Consider the following 20,343-nt stretch of genomic DNA (forward strand, 5'->3'; position numbering starts at 1 on the left):
TTTAAAGCCACAGGCTACCAAAACAGCTACATTGTCCTCAGACACCAAAATGGGCAGATTCTGGAGGCTATAATAAATAGTCTGATGGGTATTTTGAGCCTAAACTTTACAGACACATTCTGGAGACACCAAAGTCTTATCTCACAAAAAAATTTACTTCATATTTTTAGTCAGTTTGATTGATGCAAGTTGAAATGACTAGAAAAAAATGATTTGATTCGACTTAAAAATTCAAGGCAGCAAGAACTCAGCCTTCGTGGTGACCCTGATGTCCATCTTTCCTTTCACAGAAGACATAAAACAGGTTTGGATCAACATTAATGTCAACATTTTTCCAATTTGAACCCTTTAAAGTCACACATTAACAGCCAACGTTTATAAGTGTATGCAGTGTTTCACCTCATAAACTCACTTCATCCGTCCGCCTGAAGGAAGACTCACACGGGCACTGTGCTGTATGAGAAACATTTTGTTTTATTTGTTTTTCTTGAATCAGCCATTCTTCTTCATTTTGATCAATGGAATGAATCAGATCAGTACGTTATTTACATGTTTGCTTTTTTTCTCCAGTCCCAAAAATGTCCCTAAAGTGGTGAGGTGGTAGAACAAACAAGCAGTCTCAGTATAGAAAACAATCATGTCGTAGGAAGAGCAGGCCAGACCTTCTCCAGTAAAAAAAAACAACAACAACACGAGTCTCTGCGGAGAGTGTTAAAGCTGGACGGACGGAGCGCTTTTCTCCACTTACGAAGACTCAGATGCAACACACACACACTTCCAGAAGATGATGTTCAAACCGAAGAGGAAGAGACAGAACCAGCTTGCGAATAATCATCATCATAATTGCGAATCATTTGTCAGTTTTAGAGTTGTCAAGATACTGGAGTTCGGTAACAATCAATACTGACATTTCCTGCAAACATTTGAGCACGTTCTTAAACAGCGCTGATTTGCCATTGTGTTCACGTACTCAATAGAAATGACAGTGATTGGTCGTGAAGGTCATCAGTTCACCAAACTCACCGCTATTTACTGAGTGTAACCACAGATACAGGAACACTGGAAAAGCCGTGATTCATCAGTGTCAGCTTATCGACAAATCAGCTCATAGACATAACTTTGAAACACTCCAGTGTTCCTGTATCCGTTTACACTGTTGTACATATGCTGAATAAGTTGGCGGTTCATTTCGCTGTGGTGACCCCTGATTAATAAAGGCACTAAGCCGAAAAGAAAATGAATATTAGTATTTAAGATACAGATCAGAGCAAACTATTTCTCACTATTTAGAGGGCTAACCCTTTCCTTTACATGTTGTTTTGACATCCTTCAGGGGGATCAAGCATTAATTAGAGGGGTCAACCCCCCCCACCCCAAACTCACCTGTAGTTTGTTACACTCAGTAAACAGCGGTGAGTTCGGTCAAACAGCATAGAATTACCAAGAGGCGACACTCTAGTGCAATATGGGGAAAAGCCACTAGATGGCGCGACGGCCATTCTGGAAAGAAAACTCCAATAGAACAACAGCATATATATGCCAGTAAAATAAACCATTAACCACTTAAACTCTGCTGCTATTTTGGGATTTCCGCCTGGATTTTGCCTACCCAAATTTAAAAGCTTCCCAAATCCACATACAGAGGTGTAAATGCAAAAATTTGGTATCATTTTAAAGAAAACCCTTTGAATTTTCATAAAACACTATTGAAAGTGTTTAACCTTTTAGGTTCTGTGTGGTCTAGCGTGCTGTAATTAATGTTGGTGGTTTCTGCACATGTCTGTAATCATAGGAAAAAAGAAAAAGGTCTCCACCATAATCTATGCAAAAGTTATTGTATTACAACTGATGAGAGGTGCTGTACAAGCCACAGGGAGCGATCATTGTTTTCATATTTCACTATTCTTTTGTTTGATCAAACATAATTCACTGTGTTTGGGCCACATCAGACATATAAAAGCATTACTTATGCACATCACCTCAAAAACAGAGGAGAATGGCCCTGAAGCGCACAGCATAAGGTAAGAGATGACAGCTGTCTGTGCTATCTGGGGCTGCTTATTGATTAAAAATGTATTGTTTACATTTCTGCGCCTTGGAAACACCACAATTCATTCAACAACTGTTTGATATGTGAATATAATTCAGTAAAAAGAATGCTAGAACCGTATGAGCACCGGCAAGAGCTTTCGTTTGAGCTATAACTTGTACATGTGTCATATGAAAAATATGAAAATGAACCAATGTAAAATACCTAGCTCAGGTATCCAAAATACTGTGTATTTAAGTGTAAATAACTTTTATACAGTGGAATAAAAACCAAAGTGATGCATATGTGCATAAAATATAGATTCTACACTTTCAAACGACACCACTTAAGGGGGTCTGGTGCAACGCTAGCCCTTTAAATCTGAAAGCGAAAGTCGATGACTCCGCAGAGTTTAAGTGGTTAAAAGTGCTGATGATTGTGATGGTAAGCGTTGTATTGTTGTCCTACAGGTTGTATCTCAGCTTTAGTGCACTTTTTAAATAAACAAATAAACAAAGCAGCTGCTTTCCATCGCGACAGCAATAAGATCCAATGGACGACCGATCGCTTTCTCTCCAAAATGGCGGAATCCGGGGCTGTTGCTGGGCGCTGCTGTTGCAATGGAACGTTCTATTGAGTGTCGCCTCTTGGTCATTCTAAGTTCTTTGGTTCGGTGAACTGATGACCTTCACGGCCAATCACAGTCATTTCTGTTGAGCATGTGAACACAAAAACAAACAATTTCTTAAATGTTTGCAGGAAATAGATGTTTTTAAAAATCTCAGTACCAATTGGTACTGAATTCCAGTATCGTGACAACACTAGTCAGATTAGGAAAATAAGGAGTGGCAAACGAAAAGGAAAATATATATATATATATATATATTCATACTATTTTATTTGTGTGTATGTGTTTAAATCTCTTGCTCTATTATACATCATTTTAATCATGTCAAGAAAATAACTCCCATCATAGCAGTGCTTACGTAAAGCTCAATATAGACTTTTATTATAACAAAATAGGCAGTTTATGGAGGGTTAAAGATCTCATCGTACAATAAATTTCTTTATTGCCTCTTTAAAAATAGCAGTTCCTTATAAATGGCAGACTTTTTATCCCCTAGATGTAAATCAAAGGTGTTGAAAACAGGTACTCTTGTGTTAAGACACTGATTGTAGACTCGGACATTCTAACGGCACACGCTTTCGACGCCTGTGCAGCGGGACATCGGCAAAAACACACACGGCTCCAAACAAAACAAAACAAAAAAAAAAAAAGCAGACGATCAGATGAGGAAGAACAAGACACATGCCGATACAACAGTCACGGGAGGAAAACAAACCAACCAAATCAATGTGCAGGATTTGTGACGAGACGAAAGGGCCGAAAAACACCTGGTCTTAAATAGCTACAACGTGCAAAGTTTAGCTTTTTTTTGTGTGTGTGAGTGTGTGTGTGACTCTCTCACCATTTCGATGCCTGAGACGTGAGTTCCGTGTTTCCATCGACACAGGATCGAGCAGGTTGAATTATAATAAAACGACACTTCAAATGCAGATCTCTTGTCCGTACATAGCAACCTCCCTTAAACATTAAGGAACTGTACCGTTTCCGAAGCCCTGGTAAACAGATGCTGGTCTAGCATAGCTTGGCTTTCTGTAAGCGTGGAAGCAGTGGAGATCCGACAGATCGTCTTTCTCTAGAAGTCAGTCAGGAGGTGAAGATGCGGGACTGAACAGAGATTAAGGAATTAATCTGTTGAGCGAACGCGGTCAGTTGGAGGAAGAAAAAAAAAGTTAACCAAAAAGTGAGAGAATCAATAAATAAAGCAGGCAGAGAAGAAGGGATGATCAAACTCCTGAAGGCCTTCATAGTTTCTCCTTGGACTGTACCCATATGTATGGCCCTGACTGTTCCTCGATGATCTGCTTGACTTGATCGTAGATCTCCTCTAAAGTGTCCCCCTGAACGATGGCTGAAACGCAGAGAAGAATCGGCAGAGAATAAAGCAGACAGTCGAGCACAGACACTGCTATACAATCATGTTAGCTGCTGTTTACACTGGTGCAGTTTTGTTTTTAAGCCACATACGTTTTGGTATTGTTACATCCAGTGTCCATGCTATTCTGTGATCTTTGACTTGTGAAAATTGTGCATTTTGTAAAGGCTAAACGCCTTGTTTTAGTTTGGAAATGCTGCTGTTGTTTCAGTATAAATGGAGTTAAAAAATTTTGAAAATGAAGGCATCTATCCACAAATCCACAATCACTCTCTGATTAGTCTTTGCGCTTGAAGATTTCCAGAAACCAAATAAATTTTATTCAACTATTAGAGTTACCTGTGGCTGGAAGAGCATCCGCCACATACAACATATGCCAGAATAATTGGCGGTTCATTCTGCTGTGACACTTCTTGATAAATCAGGAACAAAGCCGAAAGATAATGAGTAATTATTAGAATTACCACAGGTGTCAAAGGCTGCATTTACCATGTAGATCTTGATGATCAATGCTGATTTTGTGACTGTATCCAATTTTTTGTTGGCCAGCTTACATCATATTTTAAAATAGACTCGTATCTGATTGACTGCATTTACACTGCATAAGGCAAAAGGTGCAATGAGCAGAAAAAAAAGCAGGCGCTGACTGACAGCTGTTAATAAAAGAGCGCTCTTTTTTTCCCGTAGCCCTGCACAGTTTAGTTTCAACCCTAATTAAACACACCTGATAAGACATTGAGCCCTTCGGGCTTGTTTGAAACCTACAGGTAAGTGTGTTGGAGTTGGGTTGGAACTAAACTGTGGAGGGCTGCGACACTCCAGGAACTGAGTTTGACACCCTGCTATATTGTGTAGACTATTTTACAATTTTTGTAAAGGAGTTTTGACTAAAGAGGTTGATGTTTTACCATAAGATGGCGACAGAGACCGCATAATTAGTCTTTAGAGGAGAAAAACAGCATTTTTTCAAGTTGTAAACTACAGGTAAGTAACATTCTAAGTCGATCTCTCTCTTTTGCAATTTGTAGTGCTGTACCACAGTAATCTGCTAGTGTTTGCTTTGGCTTGTTTGGGGATATGTTTTGTGATCTCCCAATTGCAACAGAGAAATACTGGGAAATCTCTGTAGACTGATCGCATTTCATGCCGTTCAGCCTTATAATCTTAAAATGTCAGCAAAATCAGCTGTTTTGTCGTCACTTTAGATATTATGCTAGAGAATCACTCAAATACTAGCTCTAAAGTGATGTTTTGTGAATTAGCAATGGTTTCTGCTGTTCTGACAACAGCTGCAAATGTAAATTAATGGCAGAAAAAAGTCGTTCCTCATACAAATGGATTTCTGAGACTCTCTGTGTTTTATTTTCTTTTTTATACACACGATTATGCCGTCAAACTGTTGTATAAATGCAATGTCACACGAGTAGCAGTGCGATATGGCAGTATGTCGTGTCTCTGTAGGTATTGCAATGCTTGTTTTTAAGTGCTTACATTTTAAATGTTTATTATTAGTTAGTTACATATAACACTATATCTCAACCCCAAAACTTAAACCATCTTCAATCACACTTTATATCCAGCGGCCTTAACTAATATGTATTAACAATAAAATTATTCATTTGTTACAATGTAAGTATTGTGTAAATACATGTTTATACATCATGCTTATGATTGATTAATATCTGCATGTCATTACATCTGTAATCAACTTTACACCGTTGACCTTATTATCCCCTAGACCTTAACACACCCTTGAACCAACCCATACCACCAAACCTGTCCCTAACCCTACCCATATCCCACCCTGAAGTGTTCTGCAATACATTATAAACACAGTAAGTACATTGTATTTATATTTTGCTGCAACTCCATAGTAGTTAAGGCCACTAATAAAAAGTGGGAGCCCTTCTTCTCCTGTATATACTGAAATAATGAATATATACTGTATGTAAATGTGTTGTGACAAGCAGACAGACCTGTGAAGTGCTCCATGAACTCCTGCTCCAGCTTCATGGCTCTGTCGTACGTCTTTCTGCCTTGCTCCTCCGTCAGTCTTTTGTTCATCTCCCTGAAGAGAGAGAGCAAACAGGCTCTGATTACACACTTTTATTACACTGCTTGCGGAAGACAGAACAACCTTTATGGATTAGTGACTCGTAATATATATACTGCACTATAAAACAAACAGACAAACAAACAAACGCATTGATAAATACATTTGATCTGTGATCTGCAACACATCACACTTGTTTCATCAGCACCTAATTAATGTGTTCAAAACATTCTTCAAAATAAAAGTGCAAATCGAATTTATAACAAACAAAATTGGGGCATAAAATAAACATATAGTGGAATAAATAAATGTTTCGATTGAGAGTGTTGCATCAAGTTTTATGATCTGACGGGGCAGTGATTCAATTGTTAAATAATTATTTGACGTCACAGATATCTGCATGCTTTCTTTGTGTATTTTATGTATTTATATATTTAATGCAGGAATTTGGAGGTTCATTGGACAGTAAGAATGATTAATAAATCCATATGAAACAACAGTCCCTTAAAAGTCACAATTCGTCCTAAGTTTCAGGCTCAGGCGCGCTTTAAGCCTGGTTTATACTTCTGCGTCAAGTGATGGGCGTAACCCACGCCGCATGCAACGCCCGTTGCTGTGCATTTATACTTCTGCGCGCTGTCTCTGTTGGTCTGCATTAACACTTCCGAAACGCTAGTTGGCAGTGAGGTGTAAATGTTCCTCTGTGTCGAGTTTCTTCGCTGCTGTTTTGCTTTTCCTGAACACTTCCTGGATGTACAAGTGGCTCAAACTCACTCATTTTGAGGCAGGAACCGGCGGACGTGCAACAACTTTAACTCTGAGGTAAACACAAAACAAGACTTTCCATCCGGAGCTCCTTCACGGGACTGCACACTTCTAAACAATCGCTCCATTGGGCTCGCATGGCTCTCGGTCCCGCCCAGACTCGTCAGCGCTACCAAGCCGACCAATCACTGAGCTTGCGCTATGCGTTGTTGCGATGTGTAGTTACATTTTTTGAGAGGTGCACGTCAGTGACGCCCACGCCCACGGCAAAGGGCTATGCGTCAGCGCCGTAGCATACGCGTGCGTTTAACGCAGAAGTATAAATCAGCCGTTACACTCACACTGTAAGTGTACTGCGCCAAAGCCCAAGTAAACCGCACTCTGGCACACCTCTTCCAACTGGCCAGGGCCGGCCAACTAAACCGCGCCTGAGCCAGATTTAGAGAACTCACACTTCTCAAATGACCCGGGAAACGGGCCTGGGCATGGTTCGAATAGCATAGTGTAAGTGAGTATGCCCTGACTAAAATAAAAGCAGTTTTGAAACCATTTTAAGATGCGGTGAAGTGCTTTGAAATGTACTTTTTTTTTGTTTGATGCATGGGTCTCAGGTTAAAAAAGGTTGGATAACACTGCTGTACTGTACCACTCAGTGCAAACGGGCCACAAAACGAATCATGTTCATGAAAACACAGCGACTCCTAGCATGACGATGTTATTAGCAAAAGCTAGCTTGATCGCTTGTCTTTTACTCACATGATGTTCTCCACTGATTTTGGTTTGATGAAGATGCCGATGGGGTAAAGCATAGCCACTTGCAGCCTCTTGATGGCGTTACCAGACACATCTAGAATGCAGTGTTTGCCCTGTGGACACACACGCATGCAGTGTTTCCATACGGTTAGCAATAAGCATTCATATTATGCTTTAAAGTGGTGTGGTGTCAGCATTTGTGCAGGTGTATGTCTCCAGAAATAATGCATTCTGAAATAACACATTATGTAAATATCCATGTAGATGGTTTGTGTGCAGACTGGTATTTGTGTGCTGGTAGTGTCTTGTTTCCTCTGGTGTGCTATCAATCTGGAGCTCACCTTTTCCGCCACCTCTCTGACCGACTGCACACTGGTCCCGTACAGGTGGCTGTTGTACTGGCCGGCCTCGATAAACTTGTGCTCCTGTATATCTCTCTCCATCTGCTCTCGGGACACAACAAAGTGGTAGTCTCTGCCGTCCACCTCATAATCTCGCTTCGGCCTTGTCGTATCTAGAGAGAGAGAGAACATGAAAATGACAGACGTGATTTCTGTATTGAACCCATGCTTGACGCAGAATAACTAACTGTATTTCATAGAGTTTCTCAGCACAATTTTTTTTACAGTGTCGTCTGATGTGACCAAGCGATGTTGTGATTTTCCCCTATGTGATCAGTTCATAACAGTGTGTGCAGACAGGAAACTTACGGGGAACACAGGAACCAAATTTGTCCGGGAACTCTGATATCAGGTCATCGTTTACTCTGTCTTTCATCGGACCCAAGATGATCACCGGTCGAGAGTAGTTTACTGTGGAAAGAGCATACATACAAATCAATGGGCTATAGGCACAGCTAGTGTTTTTCAGCCCACGAAAAACTTCCGGTGATAGGTTAATGTGACTTTTTAAAATTTCATATAGTTTTTTAAGCACCATCGATGTTGTAAACGAATTAAAATACAATTAGTTAAATAGACTTAAGTATTTATTTAGTTGTTTAAACGTAAAACGAGATGAAAGATGGCATCAGTAGCTGGCTAGGCTAGCGCAGAAACTCCATTGAAAATACTGAGGTAAAATATATGTTCATATTTTAAAGACATGGCGCAGAACAACAGAATTTAATGCAGTGCTTCTTGTCCGATCTGAGACATACTTTATATAGTATACCAATCAGGCAGTGAAGATCACTGATTTTTAAAGAAACTAGATCCTAAACGTGGCAATTTTGCAATAGAAAGACAATTCACCGGAAGTGCTTGGGCTGACTGACTGAAAATTAAGTCTGTGTGTGCACATAGCCCATTATGTTTACCTAAAAAACAACTGTTAATATGTGAAATCTCAAACGTTAGCATTAGCATTTTACCTTCCTGCTGACTGACTGGCTCATAAGACAGCACATATTCCTCCTGTCCGCCTGAAAAATTAACAAAACACAAAATAAAACTACTCATTATTTAGAGTATGCTACATTTAAGCAAACAAAGCAAGGCTGTTAATATATTCAAGCAATTTGCTCATGCATTCTTGTTATTAAATGTGTGAAATGGCAGCAAAAGCTACGCAAGATCCACTTGTGGCCACTAGAGGTCGTCTGTGCGCCAGAAATGAAGCGTTCAGGCAATGGAGTCGTCCGTCATGGTTGGCATGAGACTGTCATAATGATTAAAGTGGAGCTGTTTCTGTGCATCTCAGCAGGCCTGATTGCCTAAGGCTGGCTGCGTTTGTGGCAGAGACGTGCTAGAAATGAAATAAGAGTCTTCTTTAAAGTTAAGTGCAGAATCGGTAAGGATCTAAGACATGCCTTTGGTGTATAACGCACAGTATTGTAGCATAATGTGCATTAGGCTACAAATTATTCTGCATTTAATACCAATTCACAATGAATGTGATGTGAAATTAGAGCAGAATTAGTTTTATTTTTGTTAGTTAAATGTATGAGAGAAATTTTTTGTTACATCCTTTTGTATACATACTTTTGTAAACAGTGCAGCTATTTACTGCGATGGCAAAGAAATAAACATATTTTCTGTTGCTTAACGTCATTTCAAAAGTTGATTTTAATTTTATGTTTGTAAAAATTCTTTTATTTACTTATTTTAATTATTTGAGGCACAAATATATATAAAAAAGTTTGAAATTCATCTTTTGTAACATTATTCATGTATTAAGTAAAAGCTACAAATTTTACGGCAAAAAAATTATAATTATCATTATTATTAAAAACATAAACAGACATGGTTATTGGTGTCTGAGAATTTCAATGTAGAGCTCCGGGGACAAAAAATATTAGGAGCACTTTCCCATTAGTTATTAAGGTCAGAATTGGTAAGGGCCCAAGATGTGCCTTTGGTATACATCACGCTGTATTGTAGCATATTGTGCATTAGGATACAAAATGTTATGCATTTTTTACCAATCCATATAAATGTGATGTGAAATATGTGCAGCATTAATTGTATTTTTGTTAGTTACTCACATGTAGGAAAGAATACTTTCTGATTTAACACTTTTTAGCGCAGTTTATTTCTGTAATGGCAAAGTTCAATTTTCAGGTTTCATATTTAGAGTTGTTTAACGTCATTTCAAATGGTTAATATTTTTTTTGTAAAAAGAGTGATTTTATTTATTTATTAATTTATTGACTTATTTTAAGTCTTTGAGGCACAGAAAGTATATAAAAATTTATTGTTTGAAACTGATCTTTTGTAACATTATTAATGATTAACTAAACACTACAAATTTTACTGCATAAAAAGATTATTATTATTAAAACAAATAACCAAAATGTTGTTATTTTAATGTTTGAGATTTTGAATGTATAGCTCTAAATAAATGTCCTTATAATTGGTTATTACTGGTTCTCTGGATTTTCCATTAATATATATATATATATATATATATACATATATATATATATAAATAATTTAAGTTTATATATTATAAATGTATTAGTTTATATTTTATATTACGTTTATAAAGTAACCGATGAGTTTGTGTGTATGTATATATATGGTTGATTTTACATTAATATAAATAGTTTTACCAGTACACATGTAACATTGAAGATGCAAAATTATATATTCTATATTGATAGTCATTTTTTGTATCCAAATTATCCAAATGATCCTACAGTTACTGTACTATATGTACATTTTCACATGAACAACTGTGTTTCTTAAAAAAAAGTTTTAGAGCTAAATATACAATGCATATTAAAAAAAATAACCAAACAAGCAGCTTGTCCAAATACTTAATCGACAATTCTGTGATTAAATTCCACAGAGCGTCTTCTTTGCGCCTTCGCCACGGTTTCATTCACGACCCAATTACATGCTTGTGTGACGTTTAGAACGGTGGCATCATGCAGAATCTGGTAATGGCGTTTAATGGCCAGTCTGTACGGCTGATCACAGTCTGGCCCCGCGAGACAGTGTAGTAATATCTTTGATAACACAGCACTGTGACTCTGACTATCTCTGACAGAGCGAGGGCAAGGGCACTGTTGCCATGGAGATTGCGCTAGGGGCCGGCGGAGGACGAACTGATTGATTTCGCTATAGTATCTGTGTGGCTTCTGGAACGTTACCCAGCCGGCCTCACTGCTGCAGCGCTGTGTGAAGTCCACAACTAACTGTGTTCAGATTCAGATTGATTTAAGGCAAGACACTGCAGGTGAATTGGGCAAAAGAATAGTTATTAAATGTACTTCAGCAGTTATTTGAATACTTTAAAGGAATGGTTCACGCAAAAATGAAAAATACCTCATCATTTATTCTCCCTCATGTAGTTTTAAGAGTTGCTTTCTTCTGTTGAACGCTAAAGATTATCGCTCCGTAATTTTGAAAATACCACACACAGCCAGTAATACAAAAGTGGAATTTATACATTGAATGTAATACGATTGGCGCATTTGTATTGCATTCCACAGTTTCGTTATCAGAACCACTGTGGAAAATAAAACCATATCTGTGTTGGCTAGCCTGGACCAGCACGAAGTGGAATGGTTAAATAAAGTGAACCACTCGATCCAATACTGAAAAAGCAGCTAATGATTTTAGGTTTTTTTCTCAGATGTGGATTTTGACATCTGTTTTTATCTCTTCATAATTTCGAAAATATCCCACACAGCAAGTAATACAAAAGTGGAATTAATACATTGAATGTAACACGGTTGGTACATTTGTACTGCATTCCACAGAGCTTCGTTTTCATTAAGTGAATATAACCATTTGGTCCAATGGTGAAAAAGCAGCTAAAGTTTTATTTATACTTTTTTTTCGGTGAGGAATTTTGACATCTGTTTTTATCCTTTCATAATTTCGAAAATAGCACACATTTTGACATAACCCTTGACTTTGTTTGCCTACTGTTGACGCCAATGGTTACTGGGCTTCTACAAAATATCTTCTTTAGTGTTCACCACACTTGAGAGCGAGTAAATGTTCGCTTTTGGGTGAACTGTCCCTTTAAACGTTTGTAAATGCAGCTGAAGTGGAGATTTGTAACTCATTTCGAGAAAACATCCTTTATAAATACGTGTTGCACTTCAAAACCTACAAACTACAATGGAGGGCAACAAAATAAAAGTGTATGTTGGATGTTCTCTTCATAATCATCATAAAAATAAAATAACGCCTAAAATTTCCAAACTGACAGATGCATGAAACAGTTTTTGCCTGCAATGCCCTGCCTCAGAATGGATCTCCCATACATGTTAATGCACAGCAGAGAGGATGGAAAAAGAGAGTGTTAAATATGTAACAGAAAAGCAGGCGAGGTCGACGGCTAAATGGCACACAATGGAAGGAAGAAAACTTACGGTAACTACTCTCACTATCACTGGCATTAGAGGTGACATGCTCTGAAATCATACACAGGGGGAATGGATGATGAAAACCAACAACATGAGCATATGATGATGCTTAAGTTGACTTTAAACAACACAGGAACCTCAGTCCTGAGTCTCAATACAGTGGAAAATGACAGACACTTTTCACTGAAGTACCCCTTGCAGTAACTATATACCTCTACAAAATTTATTTACCTAGATAAATTGACTTTAGATAGATTAATTTCCCTTCCAGATTTCACTTAGTTACAATGAAAGTACTCAAAATTATTTGCGAAGGTTTTTTTGGCCAAACTAATGTGGTTTTATGGAGTCAAATATGTACTGATGTCTATAAATACTGTACATACAAGTTGTGATCTAAATTTTAAGCTACCTGAAGACATGCTGACTTAAAAAATGTTGGGTTTCACACAATCGATTTGAGTTGAGACAACATAACTTTATTAGTTTGTACAAATTTAAGTGGATTAAACATTAAACAGTTAAAGTTATCACCAAAACATTGAAGAGTTGTGTTGTTTCAGCTCATTGTGAACAAGTAGTTGAAACAAATAACAAACAATTTTATAGGGGAGAAAAACATCATTTTCTACAGGTGAACAAGTCATTATAGAACAGGTAAGTAGTACTTTAAGTTGATCTCCCTCTCTTGTATGTAGTGTTGTGTTTATACCATAGTAATCTGGTAGTGTTTGCTTTGGCTTTTTTGGGGGGTTAATAATTTTATTAATATCCCAATTGCAAAAGAAAAATACTGGAAGATCTCTGCAGACTGACGGCATTTCATGCTGGTTAGCCTTATTTAATCTTAAAATGTGAGCAAAATCACCTGTTTTGTCGTCACTTTATATATTACGCTAGAGAATCATTCAAATACTAGCTCTAAAGCGATGTTGGTGAAGTAGAAACAGTTTTTGCTGTTTTTTGACTGTATAAAGTCCATCAACACAGAAAACAAAATATTATTGCTAATATTATTATAAATTTTTTGCTTTTTTGAAGAGTAAAGTGTGATAATAGAATAGCGTTACAATCTAGAGTGTATGATCTAGTAATATATACTACCGGCAGTGTGTGAAATCCTGGTATTGTGTAGAATTCCTAGGAAATGTATTAAACGGTTTTAGGCAAAGTAAGAAATATCAGTTTTTTGTAAAAATTTTGCATACTTTTCCTAGGCATACTATACAATTCGACAAGTATAATTTAGGCAACGTGTCAGAAGAGCAAACGAAAGCCTTTATTGATCATTACGTATTTTAAAATGGAAGAAATAAGAAAATAAAGCATATGATGTTCTTACTGGAAAAACAATAACAGTAGAACTGAGATTGAAGTATTTGTTACAATATTGTCTGTGATGTGGTAGTGGAACCTTGTACTGGCAATATGCTGTCTAACAATAATGTTCGACGCTTTGATCACCATCATCAAACAACAACCCAAGCGCCACCGACAACATTAGGAAAAATGCCAGTTATACTTTGCGGCACATGGACTCAGCAATCATTTCATACTTCAACGTTCGATTTTAGGCACTCTATACATGTCCTAGGCCTTCTATGGAATTTCAGATTTCACAAGTTGCTTGTAACATATACACTCCAAAAATTATTTTGCTGCTTGTTCAAACTACTTATTTAAATTGAGCTGAAACAACACAGTTCTTTGGATTTTTTGGGGGACAACTAAATTGTTTTATGTTCAATCCATTTAGCTTAATCGATTTGTGTTGGGACAACATGAATGAATTGTGTGCAACCCTGCATTGTTTTACAGTGTAGTGTACTGTATGGCAAACAAATCGCAAAAGAACAACCTTTGGGGAATAAAGTGAGTACTAAATGAGGGTGAATCCATGGAGAACAGTAAGAGAGATGATAGAAAGTAACGTTAAACCTCCACCATCAACAACAGAAATAAAGAACAGTTCTTTAAATGGATAAGCTCTTGAACGCTCGGTCGTTGAAGTCACTGTTTACCCTGGAATTAAAATGCATTTTCATTGATTTGATCACAATGGGACAACACTAAATCGAAATGAATGATTTCATGATGTACAGTTGAAGACAAAATTATTAGGCCAAATATTTACAGTAAGTGCTGATTGATGGAGATTTTTTAACAGTTTAATAAACATTTTTAGCTTTAATAACTAGTTTCTAATAACTTTGATTATTATTTTAATTATTTGGTCTTTGCCAGTACGTTATATATTATTTAGTATTTAATTTCTAAAATTGGCTGATATTCTGTAATAACAACATTCTAACAGCCTCTTCCCTCTTTTGTATTACTCCGCCCACATAGAGTGACAGCAGACAAATAAACTCACTACAGTTTGACAAATATTGCAGCTGTTGGCCAACATAATGTACTTTTGAGGCTTTTTTTGGGCAAAAATGTAGTTGTTTAGATTGCAGTTTATTTATAAGGATAGTGCCTATTTTAAACATTAATAATTTTGGAGAGACAACCATCAGCCTATTATACTGATCAGAGCAAAGACGTTTAATGTTCCGCCACAAGATGGCAACAGAGACTGCATAATAATTCCTTTTGGGAGAAAAACAGCATTTTCTACAAGTGAACAAGTCATTATAGAACAGGTAAGTAATACTTTAAGTTGATCTCTCTCTCTTATGTATAGTGTTGTGTTTATACCATAGTAGTCTGGTAGTGTTTGCTTTGCTTTGACTTGTACGGGGATATATGTTGTGATTTCCCAATTGCAACAGAGATATACTGGGAAATCTCTATAGACTGATGGCATGTCATGCTGTTCAGCCTTATAATCTTAAAATGTGAGCAAAATCACCTGTTTTGTCATCACTTAAGACAGTACACTAGAGAATCATTCAAATACTAGCTCTAAAGTGACGTTGGTGAATTAGCAACGGTTTGTGCTGCTCTGACAGCTGCAGATGTGAATGAATGGAGGAAAAAAGTAGTTCCTCGTACAAAAGGATTTTTAAAACTCTCTATGTTCGATTTTCTTTTTTATACAAACAATTTTGTCAATATTTTGTTGTTTTTTTAGTTGCATTTTTTAATGTTTCACAGGAATTTAAATGTAAAGTGTATCTATTTCTAAAGATGTCCGGTGACTAAAACACACACGATATATATATATAAATATATATAAATATATATATATATATATATATATATATATAAATATATATATATATATATATATATATATATATATATATATATCCGTTTAAAAAACAGTTTTGACATAAATACAATACATATATTCACCAAGAAATAGATACTGTTACGCAGGTCTGTGTTTTATTTAATTCATTTATTTATTTGTTGCATGTATGTGCTTGTTGCGCTTGAGTTATAGGTGGAGTTTTTCTACCCGGCTTGTCCAGGATTGGATGACGCCCGTGACGTCACTGGGGATTCCAAGTATACAAGGCTGACAGCAATGGTGGCTCAGTCTCTCTCAGTCTCTCGCTCTCCCACAGCTCGGTGGTGGCTTGCGCTTAGGCGGTCTGGCTGGCGGTGCTCCGTCCATCTACACGCCGCTCTATTTAGAGTTTTGTTCATTTTCTTAATGTGATATCTAGTTTGTTTATTTTGATACTTTGCTTTTGTAACAGGTAGTGGATTATTTTTGATAATCACGTTTTGTTATTTATTTAGTTTAGCAAAGGAAAGCAGTGGCTTGGAAGACCTGTTTTTTATTCCTTTCACGGAAGTTGTAGGTAAGATCTGTCCATTTAAAAACAGTATAGTCAGAGACCTGTTTTCCTTAGCTGCCCTACCTGTCTACATGATTTTTGTTAATGTTTTGTCTCTTTTGGAAACATATGATTTATAAAAATTAAAGAGTATTATCGGGACATCAATTTATTAATTCAAATGTCTGTATCTTTTCATATGTTCGGCTCAAACCTTGATTGTTATCATTCGAGCCAGTTTTGAGTTTTGGGCCGTAACAGATTAGATTAATTTTCAAATATATAAAAATATTAATAATATATAAAACAAATACATATTAAATTCTCTTTATTAGTGATCTGATCAATGAAAAAGCATATTAACAGCAGTTGTTAACACCATCTGTGTGTGCTCTCTTAAAAGCATCAGTATAAACCATGAGAGTGAAGAACGAGAGATGTGAAAGAAAAGGAATCAGAGTGGAGGTCTGGTCCAGAGGCGACCGAGTGTCCATCTACTGAACATGGGGAACTTACTCTGGCCTTTGGATAGCATGTCGTCTGGGTTGTCCTGTAGAGCGGTCAGGAAGAGGGAGCAACAAGAAAGACAACAACCACAAGAGTACATGGGTTAACTGAGACACTCTAAGGCCCGGTCCGGCCACCAGACACAGCAGGCAACAAGCGTTCTCCAGCTAAAGTGGGCTTCGATGCCTGCTGTGTCCAATGAAGCAGTGCCCACCTCAGTCCTTATGACCTGCTGCCCTACTCCTGCCCAGTGTTTGTTTACTGGAGTGCTTCTTTCTGTACTTACGCTCCACATCGCTTGTTTCCTGCTCGCTCACATCCTTGTTCTTGTAGAAGGTGAACTTGCGGGAAAAGAGGTTCTTTTTACGCTTGTCATTGAGGGACTGCGGAGGAAGAGAAGTTTGGAGAAGGGCAAAAGAAAAGAAGGGACGGGGAAGAGGACTGTCTAATGTTCATATGGTGAAAATAAATGGCTCTCAGCTTTCTTAAACCTTTGAAGACTTTGCCATTGTAGGTGGTATGACATACATTGGACAAATAACGTCTTATAGACAGCGTTGAAGAGATTGTTCACCTTAAAATGAAAATGGCCATTCTTAAAGTTGACATCAGATTCAATCCTAACTATTTTTTAATATTTCGATTTCAGATCCTGTGAAGCAATGTGCATTTTTATTCGATGTTTGACGTAATCTAAACCAAAATACAAAGAGATGGTGGGACACAGTGTAGCTTCTCCCCTTTTAACAAAAAACAGCCAATAGCGTTTAGTTTTTCTTACAGCTCTGCTAGTGAGAGTGGTTGAGCTCAAGCGCATCAAATGAAAAGGGGGCGGGGCATGTCAGATACTAGTGAGCATTTGATTGTTCAAGATTTGATGTAAAACTGACGTATGAGGTGACGGGCAAAAAATCGTTACTCCATTTAGTGACAAATTGCAAGCTTTGGATGTTTATATTAGGTTTATATCTTCGAAATGCTAAATCTTCAAAAAAAAATTTGTCACACTAGCTTATAAATATCCTTAAAGGTGCTGTATGTAAGTTTTTGACTATACTAAAGCATAAAAATACCATAATATGTTTGCAGAAATTTAAGAAACATGCTAAGTAAACATTATTGTTTATCTGAAAAACAATGCTAAAGTCAGACATTCTGCTATGAAAATGTGTGTTACGTGCCTGAACGTCTGTCTTTGATTTGGTTCTTTTAACCCGCCCAATGCCAGTTTAGCCAATTATATTTCAGCACCCCGGGTTGCCTTGATGGAGAACAGCGTATTTGATCCATTCATTCAAAAAAGCTTTCAAAGCATGCAATGCGACCTCTGGTGGAAAGTAGTAGACTCCGAAACGAGATGCAGATTCAGAGTTCCACATGAGGTTATTAATTAGAAAATAATATAAATATTACAAACGTAAACATTAGGTGAGCAGGTCACATTGTAACCCCATGTCCTAACAACATGCTACATGAGTAGATTTGCTGTGATATGCAATTTGGTTGTTTGCACCAGACGAAATATGACATAACTTTAAATACAGCTATTTAGAAGCACAGAATAGTGCACTCACTGCACTCCAACAAAATGGCGAGGTCTATAACCTAATTAATACACATTAAACCTTTTTACATTATTAAATGTACATGCTGAATCACTGATATGTGGGTGTCATCAATCTGGCAACCTGCGCTTGTGTGTGTTTTGAACCAGGCGTGCAATACCTAGTTGTCAAACTTGCATACTGCACCTTTAAGACCCTAAAGAATCATATCAACTTGTGCTTAAACTGCCATCCAATGTCACCTTTAACCTCAAGGTATAATTTTGCTAAATATAAGACAATAGATTGAAGAATGTTGTATTAGTCGTTAGTCTTCATGTACTAGCAGGCATTCAAATCTTTTTGGCTTAAGACTTTGGGTTTCATTCACTTCCGTTGATATTTAGCTGATGTTAAAACAGCTTGTTATACTGCTTGATGTTGTAAACTGAAATTTTCTAATTATATTATTCAACTTTACGTATAGGGCCAAGCAGTAGCGCAGTAGGCAGTGCTGTCGCCTCACAGCAAGAAGGTCGCTGGTTCGAGCCTCGGCTCAGTTGCTGTTTCTGTGTGGAGTTGGCATTTTCTCCCTGCGTTCGCGTGGGTTTCCTCTGGGTGCTTCCTTCGGTTTCCCTCACAGTCCAAAGTACAGGTGAATTGGCTAGGCTAAATTGTCCGTAGTGTGTGTGAGAATGTGTGTGTGGATGTTTCCCAGAAATGGGTTGCGGTTGGAAGGGCATCCGCTGCGTAAAAACTTGCTGGATAAGTTGGCGGTTCATTCCGCTGTGGCGACCCTGGATTAATAAAGGGACTAAGCCGACAAGAAAATGAATAAATGAACTTTATGTATGGTCATAAACACACTTGTTTATAGAGCAAGTGCTGTGACCGTTTATTATTCGTAGTCATTTCTCCCATAGGCAACTGAGTCGAAATAAGGTCAATATACTATATATAATGAGAAACAAAAAAATTCCAAGCTAGTCACAATGGCTAGGGGTTTACAACATTCTTCAAAATATCTTTCTTTAGTGTTTAACAAAAGAAACAAAGTCAAACAGGTATCTAACAAGTGAGGAGTGGGTGAGTAGATGATGACCAAATTTTCATTTTTGGGTGAACTATCCCTTTGACTCACAGGTCTCAATCTCGATTCCTGGAGGTCCACAACTCTGCACAGTTTTGCTCCAACCCTAACCAAAAACAGCTGATCCAACTAATAAAGGTGTTTAAGACTACTAGAGACTAAGCAGGTTTGAGTTGGAGGTGGTTAAAGCTAAACTGTGCAGAGCTGTAGCCCTCCAGGAATTGAGTTTGAGACCACTGCTTTAACTAAAGGAGTTAAACTTAAAGGAGTTGAGCTCCTCTAAACTTAATAGAGGATGTCACAAATCCAGATTTGGATATGAAATGCATGAAGAACTGAAATGGACAAATAATCGGATTTGAGTCACAGACTCAAGAACGACAGCAGGAAATCTCAACACAAGAGAAGCAGACGGACAGATCTGCATGCAGAGGGTTAGAAGCGCGTTGTGAGTGAGCCAGAAGCATGTCAAGGCCTAGTTCTGCTTTGCTTTACAGCCGCTGAGCCTGCATGGGAATTTATTAAGTCAAACTACACAGTTCTTCTCTTTGGCAGTAGATGCACATCCATTCTTAGGCAGAGATCAGCTAGAAGCCTGGTTTGTTTGAGCATTGGATTACAGAGAGCAAGGCACAGGAGGTGGAAGGAGGAAAATGTGAGGAGGGTTCAGGACAGGAGAGGAGCAGAAAGACGAGCAGTCCGACATCAATGGCAAGCGTATTTGTCCTTCATTTTCCTATCATGCATGTTCGGTTGGACTGTTAGGTAATCTGACTTCTATGCTTCATACATGAGTTACAGATGTATTACAGCACTGTTATATTTGTTACGTAACACACAGTTGAAGGCAAACTGATTAGTCCTCCTTTGAAATGTGAATTATTTCCCAAACATTGATGTTTAATGGAGATGTTTATTTTTAAACAATATTTTTAATTACTCATTTCTAATAACTAATGTCTTTTGTATATGCAATGATGACAGTACATAATATTTTAAGTATAAATTATTTAGTAACACACTAATAGTATTTAGCTTAAAGTGCA

General features: G+C 37.5%; 1 protein-coding gene across 55 annotated transcripts in view; it reads right to left on the reverse strand.

Annotated features, from left to right (window-relative positions):
* Positions 1 to 454: 454 nt before the first annotated feature.
* The window catches only part of dlg1b (discs large MAGUK scaffold protein 1b), a 175,171-nt gene continuing 155,282 nt past the window's right edge, over positions 455 to 20,343 (reverse strand). For 17 of the 55 annotated variants that reach the window (XM_087239356.1, XM_087239344.1, XM_087239343.1 and 14 more), the window contains 8 exons: positions 16,950 to 17,046; positions 12,429 to 12,470; positions 8,973 to 9,023; positions 8,311 to 8,412; positions 7,942 to 8,114; positions 7,604 to 7,713; positions 6,006 to 6,097; positions 3,012 to 4,005 (listed from right to left, as the gene is read on the reverse strand). In XM_087239356.1, the coding sequence (XP_087095482.1) occupies positions 3,899 to 4,005; positions 6,006 to 6,097; positions 7,604 to 7,713; positions 7,942 to 8,114; positions 8,311 to 8,412; positions 8,973 to 9,023; positions 12,429 to 12,470; positions 16,950 to 17,046 (774 nt within the window). In that variant the 3' untranslated portion in view covers positions 3,012 to 3,898. 55 annotated transcript variants of the gene reach the window in all.

The sequence above is a fragment of the Danio rerio genome, chromosome 2 (assembly GCF_052040795.2).
Source record: "Danio rerio strain M-AB ecotype USA chromosome 2, GRCz13ab, whole genome shotgun sequence".
Taxonomy (NCBI): domain Eukaryota; kingdom Metazoa; phylum Chordata; class Actinopteri; order Cypriniformes; family Danionidae; genus Danio; species Danio rerio.